This window comes from Ptychodera flava, chromosome 6, assembly GCF_041260155.1.
Source record: "Ptychodera flava strain L36383 chromosome 6, AS_Pfla_20210202, whole genome shotgun sequence".
NCBI lineage: Eukaryota > Metazoa > Hemichordata > Enteropneusta > Ptychoderidae > Ptychodera > Ptychodera flava.
This window is the reverse complement of record NC_091933.1, coordinates 9,533,552-9,553,231: the sequence shown is the minus strand read 5'-3', so window position 1 is coordinate 9,553,231 and position 19,680 is coordinate 9,533,552. Positions and strand designations below refer to the sequence as shown.

The following is a 19,680-nucleotide window of genomic DNA, read 5'->3' as shown; positions in this document are numbered from 1 at the left end:
ATGATATTTTTCACTGCTTTTGTTTTGTATGTCAACTACAAGTCCATGTTGTACTCCCTAGAGAATGTTGAAAGACCAACTAATAAGCTTACCAGCACAGCATCTTAACCTGCAATATGCACTGTTATTGTTTACATTTGAATTCTAGTCCATACCAGAATTCACATAGTTACAATAACACTGCAGTTTACGCACGCAATAGGCCGAGTATACAAGTGGAATACTGTGTATCTCAACATGCTTTGGGGAGGTGAACAAGAATCTATAGTCGACATTGAAAACAAAAAATAGTGAAAAATACATCATCAAACATTATAGCTTCTGGCCCTTTAACCCTTTCACCGCCATGGTTTGTCCCAAATCCATTGTTTTCTATGGTAAAGTTACACCTGTATACAGGGAACTGGGGGTGAAAGGGTTAATAGGGCAGAGGGATAATTGATTTCCTGCACAGCTGATTGGCTGATCTGGACCACATGACATTGGCAATAACCACAGTAGTACCAGTGAATACATTATCTTGTGTGCATGTTGCTCTGAAATACATCACTGAAAATAAAATAATCCCAACTGACTTACACATATTTGATGGGGGTAGCCGTTTACGTGAATATAACTGGTGACAAATGCGTCATCGCTGTGAAGTCATAATGCGTTGTCTGTGTGCAAAGTTTGAAACGTCATACCTGGCATGTCAAAATAATGGTGCTTACATGTACAAAGGTTATATTGTGTTGACGTAGTCAATGTTTCACACTTTTATTATGTGAACAATTTACAAATTAATTCATATTTCCATGTTTTGGTTAAGCCTAGCTGTTCGCTGCACAATTCAGAAGTCTGTGCAATCAAGATATCCTGACAGATTTGAAATGTCATGTCATCCCAATGGATATCTGTTGGTGCTATAATACATGCACTGGAATGAACAATAACCTATAGACATATTAGTTTCACGGTTACACCTGTTTAATAAGGACTTCCAGGAAATGGTACAACTGTCTGGAACAAACAGGTTACATTCCGTTCAAAATCACTTTCAGCTAGAAGACCTCATTTATGGAGAAGTTGTATGTGACGATAGATTTATACATTTCACCAAATGTAAACATTGTTCCTGCAATAGGAATTGCATGTGTACAAGTGGCTAGGTAGTAGTACCTGCCATTTATCAAAAGGTTAATGAATGAGTTGCTGTGATGACGCACAATGCTCCTGACGAAGAGAAGACATACTGGTAGCATCTTTCAGCGACTGACGATTGTATCACTTATACTGGTTGTTAAACTTTCAATGACAATCATCGCTGATATGTGGTTGAGCTGTGTCAAAGGTCACACATGGAAGATGGTATGGTCACCTTGATCAAGGTCACGAAACAAAAGTCACTGTCACAGGCAATTGTTGCTGGTAGACCTGGTACACTTCAGCTTGACTTTTTTTTAATCATTTGATGATCACAGCATAACTCACTGAGAGTGATACATGATTGAACTCATTCAAATAAAGTAATTTCTGGTACGTCAAAACAGTTGTGAACATACACATTTCTACAGTTTTCTTGAACAGTGATAATGCACATGAAGAACGAGATTGGCAACACTGTTGCACCAGTGACAATGTCTGGAGCTAATTTCTGAATGTAGATTCAGATTGTCCATCTGAAATTTCCCTGTCACAACAACACACATATATGTGGCTTATCTTTTTAAAGTGCTCTTTGCATGCAAGGTTTTGATGTTCAATGATGTTAGACACAGTAAATAATGGGACATAAGCCTTTACTTTTGACATTTTCATTATTCTTGTTCTAGAAAACATACCAGTACACATTTTTGTCGTCTCTTTAAAGTATTTTGAAATATACACGAATGGAACTTATTTTGAAGAACAGGATCTTTAATTGTTCAGATTTATCAAAGTGTTAGGTGCCCTATAGCTGAAAGTTGTAATATTACAAATTACCCATAAAAAGCAAGTGAATTTAAAAAAGAGAAGTATGGATGAGCTTAAATTTTCTGATTATTAAAACCAACATTACTACAATATCCTATTCTCCCAAATTAGTTCCAATTGCATAACTAAGTATTGGCACTGTCAACAAAAATACAGCATACACAATAGCTACTATTATCATTGCCAGATTAATTCTGGAGCCAACTCAGATTCATTTTGTCAACGTTAATATTGAACATTCCACAGAGAGAAAGAAAGAGACTGCATTGGTGAGTTGAACTTTGGGGATTTTGTCATGATTTTGGAGTGGATGAAGAAACTGCATTTTACACACTGAACAGAAAGCACGGAAAACACAATAAAAGTTAAAAGATGGTGGAGCTTTTATAAATTAGAATGAACAAAAATTTCTTTGAACATGACAAAGATCGCACCTGACAAATGAAGATGAAAATAGAATAAATTGTTAGAGCAAACAGCAAGTTGTTGTTTTGCATATGGCATGTACAAAGTTGATAGGCTATTTTCAGATGCTACCAGTAACTTGTTGACTCTTTGCATTGCCAGCATTATGATCATAAAACCACTCTCTGACTGAACAATGACTTTGTACTGTAATATACGAAGGCAAAAACCCTGACAATGGTTCTGACTTTTGTCTTACTCATTTGATCGAACTGTGATACATATTTTCTGGACCTGCTCAGAAATAGATTGCTATGGAACACTACATTGTATTGATGGTAATATCTGATGTTCAAACTATAAAAATTAGCCATGCAGTAAAATATTACAATGACAGGGTTTGCCATACAAGTGTAACAAAATGGCAACTCATGGACCAATAAGTGCCAACACTTCCTTTTCTGTACCAACAACGTTGATGTTACTTATTTTTGCATGAACAATATTAAAATAAGTAGGACAACTCTATCAATGTGATTTCAAGCAAAATTGATCAACCAAAATTTAAAATCACTGGTTTGTCAAATTTTCATGTTTATAACATATATTTAAAAGACAATGGTTGACATCCAGAAAAAATAAAAAGGTTAAAAAATATTAAATTAGTGTCTGTATATTCACATTTTGTCATTGACATGTTACAGTGAACTTTATCTAAAACCATGAAATCAACAAAGATCATGGAATAATAGATTTTGTTTCTTGTTCAAACAATCATTTTATTCACCTGTGCATAAATACATGCTTCTATTTTTTAAATTAAATACCAGCAAAACTAAAATGAATGGCATGCATAAATATTAATGACTGAACAGAAAGAAGGCTAGTAATTGTAAGTACGGATCACCTATATTGTCATATACATATATATATATATATATATATATATATATATATATATATATATATATATATATATATATATATATATATATATATATATATATATATATATATATATATATATATATATATTCATACATCCATATATGTGTGTGTGTGTGTGTGTGTGTGTTTGTGTCAGAGTATACAGATGTCCTCATGGGAAATACAGTGCTCGATGTTGAATGATATGGAAAGGAGAGCGTTATAAATAATAACACAAATTACTTCTTATATTTAAATGTTTTCAATGGTTTCCTCTCTCTCTCTCTCTCTCTCTCTCTCTCTCTCTCTCTATATATATATATATATGTTTTAGAAATTACTGTGTTAGAAATTAATATATAATGGTTTTAACAGACTGCTCACGAGGGTATCTATACAAACCAACTCCTACAGACAGAACCCATTTACACAGTACTGGATCATTTCCTCGTTTTCCTGTCTACATTTATGATTTGTCAGTTAGGAGGGTTGTGCAGACACTACTGCTCTATCAAGTCTTTGTATGAAGATGGATCTTGGAATGTGATATTCAATAATGCATGGAATGAAGTATTTCCTAATGACACAAAGAGTATAACATATGTACACTTCCTCCATTCTTTAGTTCCTGTGATGAAATGTTTCCTAATCTAGCACGGTTTATTTATCACACTCACAATACATGAAAAGAAACCGTAGACTCAGTGCATTATTGTAGCCTTGCATGACTGACCTCTCCCTTCAACATTGTATGGCTGCATTACATGCACTGTTAATCCACAACAAAAATCATAAATAAATTATAACAACATATGTTTCATGAATATTCATTAGTTGATTTGCCGAGGGGGATATGATAATCAAGGGAGTCAGAACCAAACCTGATCACTGCAATGGGTTTATAAAGTAACGAGAAAACTCAGCCCTGTTGTTATTTTTCTGAAATTTTGCACGCAGAACAAAATCACATCTGAGTTCAAGAATTTATTACATCACTATGCATAACTCTGAGAATAATTTCTTTCACCATTCCTTTCAAGAGAAAGATGACAATCAAAATTACTGTTACAAGTCATCTTCAAATGTCACTGTCATGTCTGTAAGTATTGGGAAGGTGCACATTTTATGTACTGTATTTCAACTTACAACTTTTAAATAACTCTACCAAGGGAAAACAAGTCTTGTATTTTAATTTTTATCAAATGTTCATCCGCCGATTCTCCTTTTTCTGATACTGATGAAAGTTTCTCATGTGTCACAGGGCAAATCTGAAGGAAACTGGACCCGTCTTCATTACGAAAACATAAGGTTTCCTTAGGGGTCTCCCTAGTTTCATGAACAACTTGCCTCTAGGATCATGTGTTTTGTAATACTTTTCAGTGTGGTCCCAGTATTTGTTAAAGAGTTAAGATTTCCACATCTGAAAAGACTGATAAATTTATAACTTTGAGTTTTCTGCCTTCGGCCTGCTAAACTTCAGAAATATTGATTTTACATGCCTGCAGCATGCCTCACTTTCCACATTTCAGTGTAGATTACTGTGGTGTCGAGTGGTAAAGAATTCAATGGAATAATTGTTATGGTTTTCAATACCAATACGAAGTACATGTATCTGTCTTTGTAGTCTGCATGAAAAGTGATGTGAAGGCAGGATCAGTTGCATTGTTTGTGTACTTTATGCATACCAGTGTTAAGTGCGGGGAGAATATATATATTCAAATTGGTATCTCTCTAAACGTGTGAATACACATCTGTTGCACGGTATATCCAGGTACACCACAGAGCACGGTGACAAATAATGGAGGTGCACACGCCACCTATTACATCATTGCAAATGAAAAAAAGTAGATCGATGTTGGTGTTAAAAATAGTATCTTCTGAGGTCAATCAAAAGTCACATGGGAGATGATTAACGCTTGACTGTGTTTACAGACAAGGGTTTTTAGTGGACTTTTACTGTGCAGACAGATAGTGTTATCATCTGACTGTCACACATCATCTAGTGTCACGAGCAGAGTTACTGCCAACTATTATTAGAATACTCTTTTCATTGATTTCTCAGTCTGCTCATCGGATTTATTGATGGAATTATTAAACTGATGGGAAAAGCAGGTAGCGCTGGTGAATTTTTCTTGAAGTGGAAATATAGAAAGCAGTACGGATAGATCAAATGCTTGCAGCCTTCAAATTAGATCTGATTCTAATTTCGAATGGCATGATATGGTCACTCCTGTTGTATGTAGGATCTGTGTTTTCTGAACTTGAAATAGAAGGTCATTATTACTGACAGGGCCAGTGACCATAACTTTTGAGGATTTTTGTACTATTTTTTGTTTTTAATATCAACTACAGTTTGTTGTTCTATTCCCCAAAGCATGTTGAGATACACAGTACTCAGCTTGTCAACTCAGCCTGTACACATTTTTGGAATGCGTGGTTTTGTTGACTGGTGAATTCTGGTCCGGACTAGAGTTCAAATGTAAACAATAAAGTGCATTTTACATGTTCAGAATGCTGTGTTGGTAAGCTAAGTGTTTCAACATGATTTGGGGAGTAGAACAAGGACTTGTGACAAACATACACAACAAAAATTGTGAAAATGAATGTTTTCATTTCTGTTACTGCATTTTAATTTGTATTATCATTTTATTTTATTGAAGGATATTGTAAAAATGTGAAAATGTTCCTGAACTACAATGTTGTATGCCAACTTTAAAGTTATTGGAAGAAAATTGTTGGTGTTGTAAAGAGTTTATTGTTTACAAACTCTGGTCATTTTGGGATTGAGTAAATTTGTTGACAAATCATACCCTGACCTCATTTCAATCGACTGGAAGCTATTGTGCCATCAGCAAATGGCAATAACAGAACTATAGAGGGCACACTGCATAGTATTTTCCAAACAGGACTGAATACTATATCAACATAGCAAAGTTGACTCTACCTTAATAAGAAACTATTTACATAATCTTTCTTGAAATCTGAGTGGTTAGAGAATGTCTAATGCCAGTCTAAATAAAGAGTAGAAAACAACCTGGGCACAGTCTGTGATATACCATCAGCAAAGTGCACAAACAGATTTTGATGTCATTTCTCAAGCTACATCACTACTGCTGTGCTACAGCATAAAACCCAGGTTTTGTTGCCAAGTTCAATGCTCTGAAAGTACACTGGTTAATACATTGTAATGTAACTACATCTTGAAGGTTAAGTGAATGATGAGACAAGGATGGGTTATGATGTTTTGGTTTCACAACTAACTTTTGTCTCTTTGAATTTGCACAACCTGAATTTGGAAAGTTCAGGACTATTCTCAAGGGTTATTGACTGGCTATGAAATACTGTGAAGAGGCTCAGACAATGTGCTTGTAAAATTACGATATGTACTGTTCACTATTTTATGCAGTTGTAAAATTGTAAAGAGTTTATAATCTATTTTAATTACTGCTCACAAAATCTCCTCTACACAATAGGTGCTTTTGAGAGACCACATCATCCTAAACATACAAAATATTATGTCCACCTTACTACAAACTAAGGTTAATGCCACCACTTTGGTCATTCTACTGTCTTCAATACACAATGACTATCGTAAATGCCGGCTGAAGATGATCTCCAGGGCTGGAGACATGTTTACAGTTCAAGCATGTGACAGGGGGAATACCTCCACATGACAATGTCATATCGAAATGAGGGATAACTCCATCCAATTTCCAACTGTGAACAGGTACATTGTATAACCAACAACGATGTGTGGGGACAAGTTACACCAATTAACCACACCTTTCAATAACACATGCAATGTCTCTTAATACACCAACCTTCTTGTAGAAACCTAGCAATATGAAGAGTGATTCCCTTCCACAGATCTGCCTCTTAACAAACTCTCAATGACACAAGAGATACAAAACTTACCTGCCCTGTCCATGAAGTAGAACTGGATGATAGCGCTCTTTTTCATGATGTCATCAGCCATACATGCATTGCTGTTTTCTAGATGATTCACCTGTGTGGAATACAAATCATAATTATGATGATTTCTTCATCATTGTTTCTTCAATAAATAGACTACATGTTAGAATGCATGCATGTCTTGTTTCTAATCTTCCTTGACGACTTCCGTCAAGATTGTATTTCTACTGTGACTTTTACAATATTTTTCAGGTTTAAAACTGCAAAAAGAAAAACGTTTTTGAAGGTTATATACATTTTAAGTAGAGATACAACTGCTTCAAATAAAGCCAGAGTCTATCATGTCAATCTAAAAACTCAAAATAACCTGATGCAACTTGAAAAAATTGACACAAAATAAGTAGGATGTCTCCTAATTTTCAAAATTTGAATCCAAATTAGCAATGCTTGGAGATATTCTCAACATATAAATGTGTTTGCATGAACAAAAAGCCTACTGGAAGATGACAAGCAAATGCCGCTATGGCTTCATAACGTACCCTTTCTTCAAGAGACCATTTTTCTTCTTGAATTTCAGCAATCCTGGCTAGAAGATCACTTGTTTCTTCATTCAGAGAAGCAGACGTCACCGAATACTCAGAAACATTGGACTAAAGCAACAAAAATCACAACAGAGACCTTAGACACTGGAGTTCAAAATTTTTAAATCTTATACTGCTGAGTTGACATGTCACCATCAGTTCAAGCTGGTTCAAACAAGAGAGCTGCTCGGCATGACACATCTCATCTGTTTCATTTCAAATAAGACTTGAATATTTGAAGGCCCCTGAAAACACAGATGCTGTAAAAGTGCTTTTTACTAACTAAACATGCTATAGCATACTAAGCCAAGTAGGTGAAAATACATGCTTTTGGTTGAATACTGCCTTTCACTGACTTGGCAGATGGGGAATCGACTAGCCTACTAGGATAAGGGTTAAGATTTTACTGAAATTACAGTCTGACTTCAGTGATGCCACTTCTGTAGTCATGTTCTGGGCAACAGCACTTTAACGTTGGGTAAAAGATGCCCGTTCTTAATTTCAGGAAAACATAAATGTAAAACGACACTGAAGGCACTGTTCTGTCAGCCTTCAAAACTTGGTAACTGATAGTATGCATGCCGTACTGATAATTTTTATCATGTGATTAGTTTGTATCTGTAGTAAACCAACCAAATCTATCGACACAACTCTGAAACAAAGATCCGTGTACCTTTTAAAGGAAGGGGGTTGTCAGAACTGCGCCCAAGAGACTTTCTTGCTGACAAACATTGTATTTCGTGCACTGTATCTAGATGCATCACGTCATCATAGCTGCAACATTTAATTTTACGGTGTACATATGGGTTGATATCACCATTTTACTACCTAGCTGAGAAGCATACCAAGAAATTGACATCTTTCATTCAGAGTTTTTACACATAGCTAAGCCATTTCAGCACTGACCTGATTTAGTTCAGCGTTTTCTTTCATACTAGCTGCCCAGGAAGACACACTGCTACTGTCTCCTCTCGGTCTGTCTTCAGAGTTATAATGCTGGAAGAGCTCATCCACACTACTTTTCATACCGCTGTTCTCTGAAAGAATCTCTTGAAGTCTTTCTTGTAATTTCTCACCGCGTTTTCTCTCAAGATGGAGTTGTCTTTTCAGGTCCTTCACCTGTAAGGTGAAAAATTAAATGTTCAAGTTTCTGTGTCTCCGCTACAGGTACAACACTGAAAAGTTCAGTATTTCTGCTGCACATTGGGCATTTGAAAGACAGAACAGAACAGAATGTAAAATTTGGAAATCCATTCGGTATGGTATGTCTGTCAGAAGTATTTTAAAACAACAAGACTGTTACAATTTGAAGACTTTGAAGGGATTTGTTAACATAGGACTGCTTCAACCCCACTTGGAAGTAAAATAGGTGAAGATATTGATGACATACATTCTGATATCTAGCTGAAATACAAACTTCCGTGTATTCATCAAGTTCATACTTTACACAGCATACACTTTAATTGATGTAATTTGGGTTCAGAGTTCATAGCTAATTGCATACATTTTGTTTTCTTAAAAGACCTAAATTCCAGCAAAAGAAAGTTATTTTATCCCTGTCAGGGTGGTATGCTGGTAATTCTTACTGGTGTTACTGAGAGTTAGAGGTACAGTTGCTGTAATTTTTTGATGATTTTGTAACTTTTTGGTTTTTGATGTCAATCACAGTTTCTCACTCCACTCCAAAAAGTATGTTGAGATATCACAATATTCAGCTTGTCATTCTAGCAATGCTACAAGTGCCTGTGGACAAGTACATCAGCAATGAAATGCTCTGTTGAAGCTGGAAGGCTGACAAACCACATTGCCTACTAGAAGCCACCATTCAACCTTGATGATGTTTACCATTTGACAGATGCCATGCAACACACAGAAGTTGTCACTGGACAGTAGATGTGTGCTTATGGGACATATAAGGTGCATATGGCCTCTGCTGATTTTTCAAAAGAAGACAGGACAGGGCTAGAGTAGTAGACAACACAATTCTTGATTGGCTGAGTCAAGACAATGATATCATGTGACCTTGTTTTCCACTTATAGGCTTCGTGGTAACAAATTGTCTACACAAAGTTAGACGAGGCAAAAGTTCAGCTCAAGTTAAGGATGAACTGAAACATTTTTGGCGGAATGAATGACAATCCCTGATCAGACAATAACAGTCAACATAATCTAGGTCAAAGCCAATAGCAGAGGACAACATAAAGCTTGGCAAAGGTTTGCCTCTAAAAGCCGTATCAAAAGAGAGAGTCGTGATGCTACTAGGCGGTATCTTACTCAAAAATCATCAACAGTTTCAGCTACTGTCCCATTAATCATGTAAAATAAAGTTTCCTGTCTGTTTTATACCAAAGCAATTTCAGTAATGAACAAATCACATGATACTGTGACCTTTAAAGTTATCAATGTACCTTGGCAAAAAAACACTGAATTAACTCGTTTGTTATGGAGAGTTGAAATTTTGATTTAAATCTTGACATGACGACAAAACCCAGACTGTGATTTTTAAAGCAAACAGGGTTACAACTGCTGAAAGATTAGCATTTATTTAGTGTGTTAATGGAGTGTGAAATAAAAAGTGCGATGAACCATTCATAAAATATTAGAATAAGGTTAAATATGTTTTGATACTGCTGTTTCCTAGTTGTATTAATGTCATACGTCTGATTTTCAGCGGGAAGTATAAAACACTGCAATTTAATTGTGATTTAGAAAAGGTGATGGAGCATGTTGTTTGTATGTTTTAAGATGCTGAACAAAAGACATAACAGACTCTCGACATAATGATGCCTGGAAGGTACATAAGCTTTCAACAAATATTACTCCTGTTGATTAAAAATTAAACTGTGATAGGATGGAAAACAAACAGATCAGCATAAAATGTGGCTGGTATAAACAGTGATATAAATTCAGAAATGGGCGGACAGACAGTCTTATAAAGCAGAGTTACAAATGACACAGATAAATTACTGTTTTGTTGTTGTGAACGATGTAGTTCCAAGAAATGGAGTTCTCACAAAAAATTGAGTCAAGTGGTCACATGACCATTTGGCAACTTTTCACGGATTGATCTCTTAATTATAAATTTTGTGCTACCAGCAACTTTACAAAGCATATCATGCATGATATATAGACGTGAAAAGCAATAAAAAAATGAAAGATGTTGTATCTCCGAGCATGACATCAAACATTCATACCTCAACAACTGCTATACATTTTATATTAGATTCCACATGTACAGCATTTAAGCTCAGTATTGTTGTTAGACACACCGGTCCCCTTCCATATGTTAGCTTTGCTCAGTTAATTTAAAAAAAGCACAAAATCAACTTGCAATATTGGTGCCATCCTTTAAGGCCAGCGTTTGAGGAGCAAATACTGATAAGGGTCCCCACATCATTATAAATTGATACATGAATGAAACAAAGCAACACTCACCATGGAAACACCTTTCTTCTCTGCGATCTTTTTCTCCTCTACCATATCTTTTGTTTCCTAGCAACCGATAAGCGGCGAGGGAAAAATTGCATAATGACAAGACACGATGAAGAGCCAGCAGAATAGGGAGGATAAAAATAGACATGTACATAGTTACCAGGATGCTGGTTTGTTAAAAAATAAAAATTTACATTTCTATTGTCAGTTTGAATAGAACACAAGACAGCCATTTTCAAAGTTATCTGAAATGTGACAAGTAGCATCTGGTATATAAATGCATCGATAATGCCAGCTACACTCAGGGTTTACCGTCTTCTAGGTAATACTCAATCATATGCACATCACCATTGGAAATGAATTCCCTTCCGACTGTTTATCTTGTATGAGAGAAATCAATTGATTTGTTTTCATTTTGATCCAAAGTCTAACGCAAGATGCTATAATTGTATCTCAATTAAAAGATAATAATATCACATCAAATTTATAATAATATCATGTCAAATTTTTAAAAAAAGCGTCAATGACACTGTAGCTCCCATCCTGGACTATTTAGTGTTTGTTCTCTGGTCAGATATTTGAACATGTGTGAAAGGGATAAAGTGCATGAAGTGAAAATACTTAAATGTAATGTACTGGAGACAGTGAAATATGTTTAATGTATTTATTCAGAATATAAAATGGAAAAAATACAGAATTAGATATATCGAATACTGTGATACAACCATTAACTCAACAAGTCATTTACAATGACATAGTCCCCATTTGTAATAGGAGTATTAGTCTTGATGGGGCAGGGAAATGTGGTCGTTAAGAAGTATCACTGGAGTGTATATGTTGAGATCTATGGGCATATAGGTCTATGTCGTTGTTCCCAATTTGAAACACATGAGGCATGTCTAAGTTACAGTTCTAAATCGGGAAAAAAGATCTGACCTCCAGTGGTATTGGCCAGCCAAGAAATACATATGCGCATAATAAATGAGGTACAAGATGTGACATCTTAAGGTCTAATATCCTATCAAAATTGGAGGGTATAGAACTTGTGGTTACTGAGATATGCATATACATGTACAATCAAGGTCAAAGGTCATCGAGGTCACATGACACTTTGAAAAAAAAATTATATTGCTAATTAATCCCTATATACCAAAAAAACAGACCTCTAGCTCTATTCGCTTGACCAGAATGAGGTGTGTGCATAATTAATGAGGTAAAGTGTGTGTTGTCATAAGGTCTCCCATCCTACCAAATACAAAGGACATAGCACTTGTGGTTACTTATTTATTGACATAAACATATATTTTAGGTAAAAGGTCATCGAGGTCACATGACATTTGGTCAAAAAATTTCTCTCCTATAGTTATCCCTATATACCAAAAATCAGACATCCAGCTCTATTGGCTTGCTCAGAATGAGATATGTGCATAATTATTGAGGTACAGTATGTGGTGTCATAAGGTGTCCAATCATACCAAATATGAAGGGTGTAGCACTTGTGGTTACTGAGTTATGGACAAATATGTATATTTGAGGTCAAAGGATACCAAAAATCAGACCTCTAGCTCTATTGGCTCGCTCAGAATGAGATATGCACATAATTAATGAGGTACAATATGTGGCGTCATAAGGTGTCCCATCATACCATACATGAAGAGTGTAGCACTTGTGGTTACTGAGTTATGGACAAATATGTATATTTGAGGTCAAAGGTCACCGAGGTCACGTGACATTTTGTCAAAAAAATTGTATTGCTAAGTTATCCCTATATACCAAAAATCAGACCTCTAGCTCCATTGGCTCGCTCAAAATTAGATATGCACATACTTAATGAGGTACAATATGTGGCATCATAAGGTGTCCCATCATACCATACATGAAGACTGTAGCACTTGTGGTCACTGAGTTATGGACAAATATGTATATTTGAGGTCACAGGTCACCGAGGTCACGTGACATTTTGTCAAAAAAATTGTTTTCCCTAAACCAAAAATCAGACCTCTAGCTCTATTGGCTCGCTCAGAATGAGATATGCGCATAATTTATGAGGTACAATATGTGGCGTCATAAGGTGTCCCATCATACCATACATGAAGAGTGTAGCACTTGTGGTTACTGAGTTATGGACAAATATGTATATTTGAGGTCAAAGGTCACCGAGGTCACGTGACATTTTGTAAAAAAAATTGTATTGCTAAGTTATCCCTATATACCAAAAATCAGACCTCTAGCTCTATTGGCTCGCTCAAAATTAGATATGCACATAATTAATGAGGTACAATATATGGCATCATAAGGTGTCCCATCATACCATACATGAAGGGTGTAGCACTTGTCGTTACTGAGTTATGGACAAATATGTATATTTGAGGTCAAAGGTCACCGAGGTCATGTGACATTTTGTCAAAATATCCGAGATATCTGCGTGAACGGATGGACTCACGGACGGACATGACCCAATCTATAAGCCCCCTGGACTTCATCCCTGGGGACTAAAAATTGTGTCACTGCATCCTTTTTGCAATATGAATACGATGAGAAACTAAATTTTTATTTTTCGTGACCTTATACATGGGAGTCTATGGAAATCTGCCTTATGCATGGGAGTCTATGGACGTATTAACTAAAAATATGCAAATTTCACCACGATTTGCCCAAATTTCGGAAAGGTCATTCCTATGCACTTCCATACCAAGTTTCAAATCAATCGGACTTGTGATTTCAGAGAAGAAGATTTTTAGACCAAAAATGGGAGAAAATTACAAAAAAATTCATGAAAAATAGCAAGTCCAAGATACTGACCCAAGATGTGCACAATCATTTCATGTCAGCCCAAAGTACTTACATGCTAATTTTTCCTGTAATCTGCTGAGTGGTTATTGAGTTTTTTCAATTTTGACTGTTTTTATATTTTTTCACTTAATTTGCATATTTTTGGCAATGACAACTTCATTTGAACAAAATCTCATCTACAGCCCATCATCCATGTACACACCAAATATCAAGATGAAATGTATAGCGGTTTTGGAGTTTTTGATGTTGACGGACAGACATACAGACATACAGACATACAGACACACAGACATACAGACATACATACATACAGACATTTTCCTAGCCTATAAGAACAGCTTCCATTGCCATATATACATATGGCTATGGGAGCTAAAAAAAGGATAAACAGGAATGTAAAGAATTTTTTCTAGTGACCCTAGAAAGTGGTTGTCATGACTTCAGTTCGCGTAGAACAGAAGCTCCAGTTCAAAGCAGTGTTAAACGGCGTTTAAATCCTCTTGAGCACAGACAGATTGCTACTTATACAAGCCTTATCATGAAAAAATTAAAGGCAACACGTACCATTTGTGTGGCAAATCTGCCTCATCACAGCAATATTCCGAACCACAATCCCTTCAAGCCGGGATAAATTTTTTAAAGAGCTGAATCTGTTGCCCACTTCATTTTGCATGGGCATTGTTGCCCAGTCACGACAGGATACGCTAGTCTGCAGACCTGCTGAGGTGTAGCCCGCAGTAGTCTCTGTCAACACTTACAATGTCTTGACTGGAATCTATTACACTTTTTATGTGGATGAATACATGTGGTTTATCTTTTTAATAATGTATTCAACTCCACCATGTTGGCCTCACCTGCTTTACTCTCTCAATTTCCTTTTCTTTGTCTTCTATCTGTTCCTGTAAACTTTGAATTTCATCACCTTTCTCTTGGATTTTCACATCCTTTTCCTGAAAAAAGGAAATGTGTTCCTCAAAATAACTCTCTGACATCACTCGACCATTCTTTAAATTCAATAAGTCTCATAGTCAGCAGTCAGTTCCTACAAACACACATCCAACTAGTCTTACCTATTGCACTCAGTTATATTTTCCTTCACACACACTTATACTAACCCTTCACTTCTGGAGAATTTGCTAGCAATATAATAACTACATTAGAGCAGTATTTACCAGACATAACCCTGTCAATATTTTCAAATTCTATGGACATTCCATTGAGTATGCTGCTGAAGAGGAGTTGTCCTTTTCCATATTGCAAATCAATTCAGTAAACTATCAGAAGTCGGACAACACTACCTCAATGTCCTTTTCATGTTGATTCTTCATTTCTTCCAGTGCTTTCTTATGTTCCTCTTCTTTCTCTTTCAAGTTTTCCTGCGGCAGAAAATTATTTTGCTCAAAAAAAATTCAGAACACAGTGTACCAGCTGATGACTATGCAGTCATCATCCCGACACTAACTGCTGATATTGGACAAGACAACTTTATTGCATTTGAAAAATGTACAGACCTTCCATATTTGTGTATTTGATCATTAAATTCTGAGGCCCTTTCTCGGTTCAAGGTCAAAATGGAATGTAAAACATACATACATACACACAGACGCCATTTTGCCACCTTATAAGAATACCTCCCATTTGCATATACCATGGGAGCGTAAAAATTAGGCAAGTACAAATAATTCAATAAATGTACTCAAAATACATGTGACACAAGATACGAATATTTAAAGACAAAATGACATGAATACTGATTTATGTGTTAGCATATGTTGGTGATTTGTCTTTTAGACATCGTATTTCATACTATAAACATGGATCACACTTCAGTGTATCATGATAAAGAAGAGTGGAGGATCTGTACAAACAAAATTAACCCTTTGAGTGCCAAAGTTAATTTTCATCGCCTTTATAAAATATACTCTAGTCAATTTTTTAGATTTTTGCCAAAATTTTGATAAAGACTGTAGCCTATGAAATGTGATTTCCATTTGGTCCAAAATTATCAAAAAACTTTCAAAAAAATTCATAAAAATTAGTAAAATGTTGCATCAAAATTTTGCAGGGAAAAATTATAGCGCACTCAAATGGCTAAACCCAAACATGACAACCTGCTGCCCCATTACACATAGGATTTTTCAGTTCCTTTGAATCATAGTTTGAGTTTGGTACTCATACATCTATTTTGAAAAAACTTCTTTCCTTTGTACAGAACACTGTATTGGCAATGTGTCATATTGATAAGACTGTGTGCAGCTGTATCTTTTGACACCTTTTATGCAACTTTAAATAAATTCTACTTCCTTGGGAGAAAATCACACTTGCAAACTGAGTGCATTTATTTTCATTCCATTCATAAGAAATGCAAGTTTATGAAAGCTGTATGACATCTCTGGTCCACTGAAAACAAACACATAAACATAAACATCCATACATCTTACAAATGATTTCTCAGAGAGTATAGATTGCAAGGATTATATTCTCAGAGAATATAGATTGTAAGGATTATATTCTCACAGAATATAGATTGTAAGGATTATATTCTCAGAGAATATAGATTGAAAGGATTATATTCTCGGAGAGTATAGATTACAAGGATTACATCCTAGGAGAGTATAAATTGTAATGGATTTGAGACAAACTCAAGAGAACCTGTCATTGACACAGAGATAATAATACTGTAATTGAAGAGTTTTCAAAGTTTTCTGAACTGTACACTCACCTCGGCCTCTGCTAAACTTCTTTGAAACCAACCCTTGGCGCTGTCTAATGATGCAACCTGACTCTCCAATTCAGGCACTTTGTCTCTCAATCCTTCCAACTCCTTTTTTTCTTTCTGATTTAGACACCAAGGAAAGAGAAGTGAAATTTTTCCGATTAGATTTTACCTTGTATAATAAATACTTATCTATCACAATTACACTTATAGATAGTTAATAAAAATTCAACTTTTCCACCTTCAGGATGGCTTGAGATTCCTGACGTGTCATGCTTGAAGCATGACGTAATCGCATTCATTTATACTAAGTCCATAATGAGTACCAGAAATATGAATAATAATTTGTTAACATTCTTACATCCGAACTGTGCCCTCTATACCTCTCCACTGTGCTTCAATTTCAGTAGACTAATCTCAAATTTTCCCCCTAATACTTGTATTGTATGGCAATGAAATCACACAAATATTTTCCTTCCTGTACATTTGAAAGTATCTAGTCATATATACAACTACCATTTCTTGTTGCAGTTGATCCCTTAAGGTCTTCTGCTCTTTCTGTTGAATAAGAAAAAACCACCAGAAATATTGGAACAGTAAAATATACAAATGGTCTATTGTTTCAGTTTTACGCCAGCTAATTAACGAAGCAAAAATAACAAAAACTCTTTTTAAAGGTACACAGATTTGACAGTATTATAAAAATGATGACAAACATGAGTGGCTAATTTTTCACCTTTGCTTTAATAGTCCATATGTGTATCCTGACTACTGACTATTTTTTTTCAAAGACTGATTGCATTGAAACATTGTTACTGCCCACCTGTCCTACATAGAACAACAGTGCAAGTCAGGTCACTGACATGTCAGCTCACCGACATAATTATGTAGAGAGATTGTGAATGGAGCAGCAATTAGTCTCTCATTCATCCTGTTTTAATAGTTATGGGGATTGTAATTTAAATTTACTAAAGAAAGAGGGTCTCAAATTTACCATTGGTGATATCTTTAAAGACTTTTCATGTGTGAAGAATTCAATGTAGTTAACATGTTAGCTTTATTGCGCACATTTTAATGCGTAGGTGACGAAAAACTTCAAACATCTTTTGGATGAATACACTATAACATGACTGTGTTATCGGTAGCAATATCAGCTAAAATGTTATGAGTAATAACACAGAGCAATCAAACGATACTTTGCACTAAATTGCTTTTTAATGATTGACTAATATCATGCATAATTATGAATTTTACTTAACAAAGAAAAACATCACAAAGGGGGACTGTGCTGTGAATTAATTTTCTCTATTAAAATGAAGCAGCAGTCTACTGCCCTCATGAGGTCAACAAGCAAATGCTGTTTTGCTATGAGCCTGTTACAATACACATCGCACTGGTGTAATTATTATTCTGTAGTGAACACACGTTGGCATCACTTGTTACATGTTATCTCATAAAATGATACATAATGTGGAGATAAGTATTTTTAATTTAAATTTTACAGACCTTTGCTTTTCACAGAAACAATGTAGATTTAATGACCATTGTGTTTAGTACACCTAGGTAACACTAGAGATTGGATTATGAGCAAATATTAAACGGACAGACAGACATAAACAATGCATACAAATGGTGCTTTGATGGTCAGTGAAGAGAACACATACCTTATTGTTTTCTTGAATACTATTGATTTGTTCTGTATGTTGCTGTTTTGTAGTCTGTATCTGTATGGCCATCTCATCAAGCATGGATTTTCTCTTCTCAGCAACCTGTGTCAATTACAAGGAATACTTTACGAGACTTTGATTCAAGGAACAAGTCTGCTTTCTTAAAATTTCTTACTTTCAACAGTTATATGTTAGATCCTTTGAAAGCTTCTTGTGGTAATTATTTGCATGCTGAAATAAATGCATGTCATATTTGTGTATTTGACAGCATAACGTCACGTTCCACACAACCTACATGAAAATTCCTTTTTAAGGGGACTGTCAGAATTTTGCTTGGATGTTGCTCAAGAAAACTTCCAAACTTTTGATTTGACGATTGGAGAAGGAAGAGTTGCCATCATAGTCCTCATTTCCCTCTGCAGATGTGGTCTACATCCTAGTCATACATTTCAGGTTGTTGTGAATCAAATGAGTTTGAATAACTCAGAAACACATGGCTAGGTTCTAGACTATGTAAAATCTATGGCAAACCAAGATGTTGATATCTAATGCAAAAAAAAACCCCAGAAAAACTCAATCTACTAAGCTACTCTTCTTCACACTGACCCCACACCAATTTCTCAACTAGTTTCTATAGTAACCATGCAAGACTGTTACAATTACTATAATTGTAAATATACATGTCCACCTTAAATATTTCAGCACTGTTTCCGTTTTAATGTTTCCGTCAATAAAGACAAGTGTATATACACTTGTTTTTATGAGTCTTTAGATCAATAATATTAGCATAAACCGACACCTACATGTATTGACACCAGCTATATTTTATGATTGTTGAACGTTGTATTTCATAATCAAAATTTGGAGGCGACAACAAATGATGATACATAGATGATATGTGCAAACCAACAGATTGTACTGGGCGTCATGATAAAATTTGTACCTGAATAAGAATGTTATTGTTACATGGATGTTGAAAGTTTGTTTTACCTTATTGGCTTCACTGAGGTCCTGGAGGACTGTGTCTTTCTCAGCTTGCAGCTGTTGTAATTGTTCCATCATCTGACTGTTGGAGTTGATGCTCTCTGTCAACTGGAACTGTAGGTCATCTTTTTCTGTAACTAGGCTATTGTACGCAGCTTGCAGGCTTTGAAGCTCACTTGATAGCGTTGAATTGATATTCTGAAATATGAAGAAAAAACAATGTATATCTTAGAACATAAACAGAAATGTATTTTATCTATAAACATATCTTCTCATCATATTTTGATATCTTTGATATTTTGAACTT

General features: G+C 35.3%; 1 protein-coding gene across 4 annotated transcripts in view; it reads right to left on the bottom strand.

The window, feature by feature from the left end:
• The window catches only part of LOC139134783 (GRIP1-associated protein 1-like), a 45,030-nt gene that overhangs the window by 6,844 nt on the left and 18,506 nt on the right, over positions 1 to 19,680 (bottom strand). For all 4 annotated transcript variants that reach the window (XM_070701838.1, XM_070701840.1, XM_070701839.1 and 1 more), the window contains 10 exons: positions 19,380 to 19,571; positions 18,387 to 18,491; positions 17,239 to 17,280; positions 16,729 to 16,842; positions 15,305 to 15,382; positions 14,861 to 14,956; positions 11,217 to 11,273; positions 8,688 to 8,900; positions 7,740 to 7,850; positions 7,204 to 7,294 (listed from right to left, as the gene is read on the bottom strand). In XM_070701838.1, the coding sequence (XP_070557939.1) occupies positions 7,204 to 7,294; positions 7,740 to 7,850; positions 8,688 to 8,900; positions 11,217 to 11,273; positions 14,861 to 14,956; positions 15,305 to 15,382; positions 16,729 to 16,842; positions 17,239 to 17,280; positions 18,387 to 18,491; positions 19,380 to 19,571 (1,099 nt within the window). The remainder of the gene's footprint in view (positions 1 to 7,203; positions 7,295 to 7,739; positions 7,851 to 8,687; positions 8,901 to 11,216; positions 11,274 to 14,860; positions 14,957 to 15,304; positions 15,383 to 16,728; positions 16,843 to 17,238; positions 17,281 to 18,386; positions 18,492 to 19,379; positions 19,572 to 19,680) is intronic.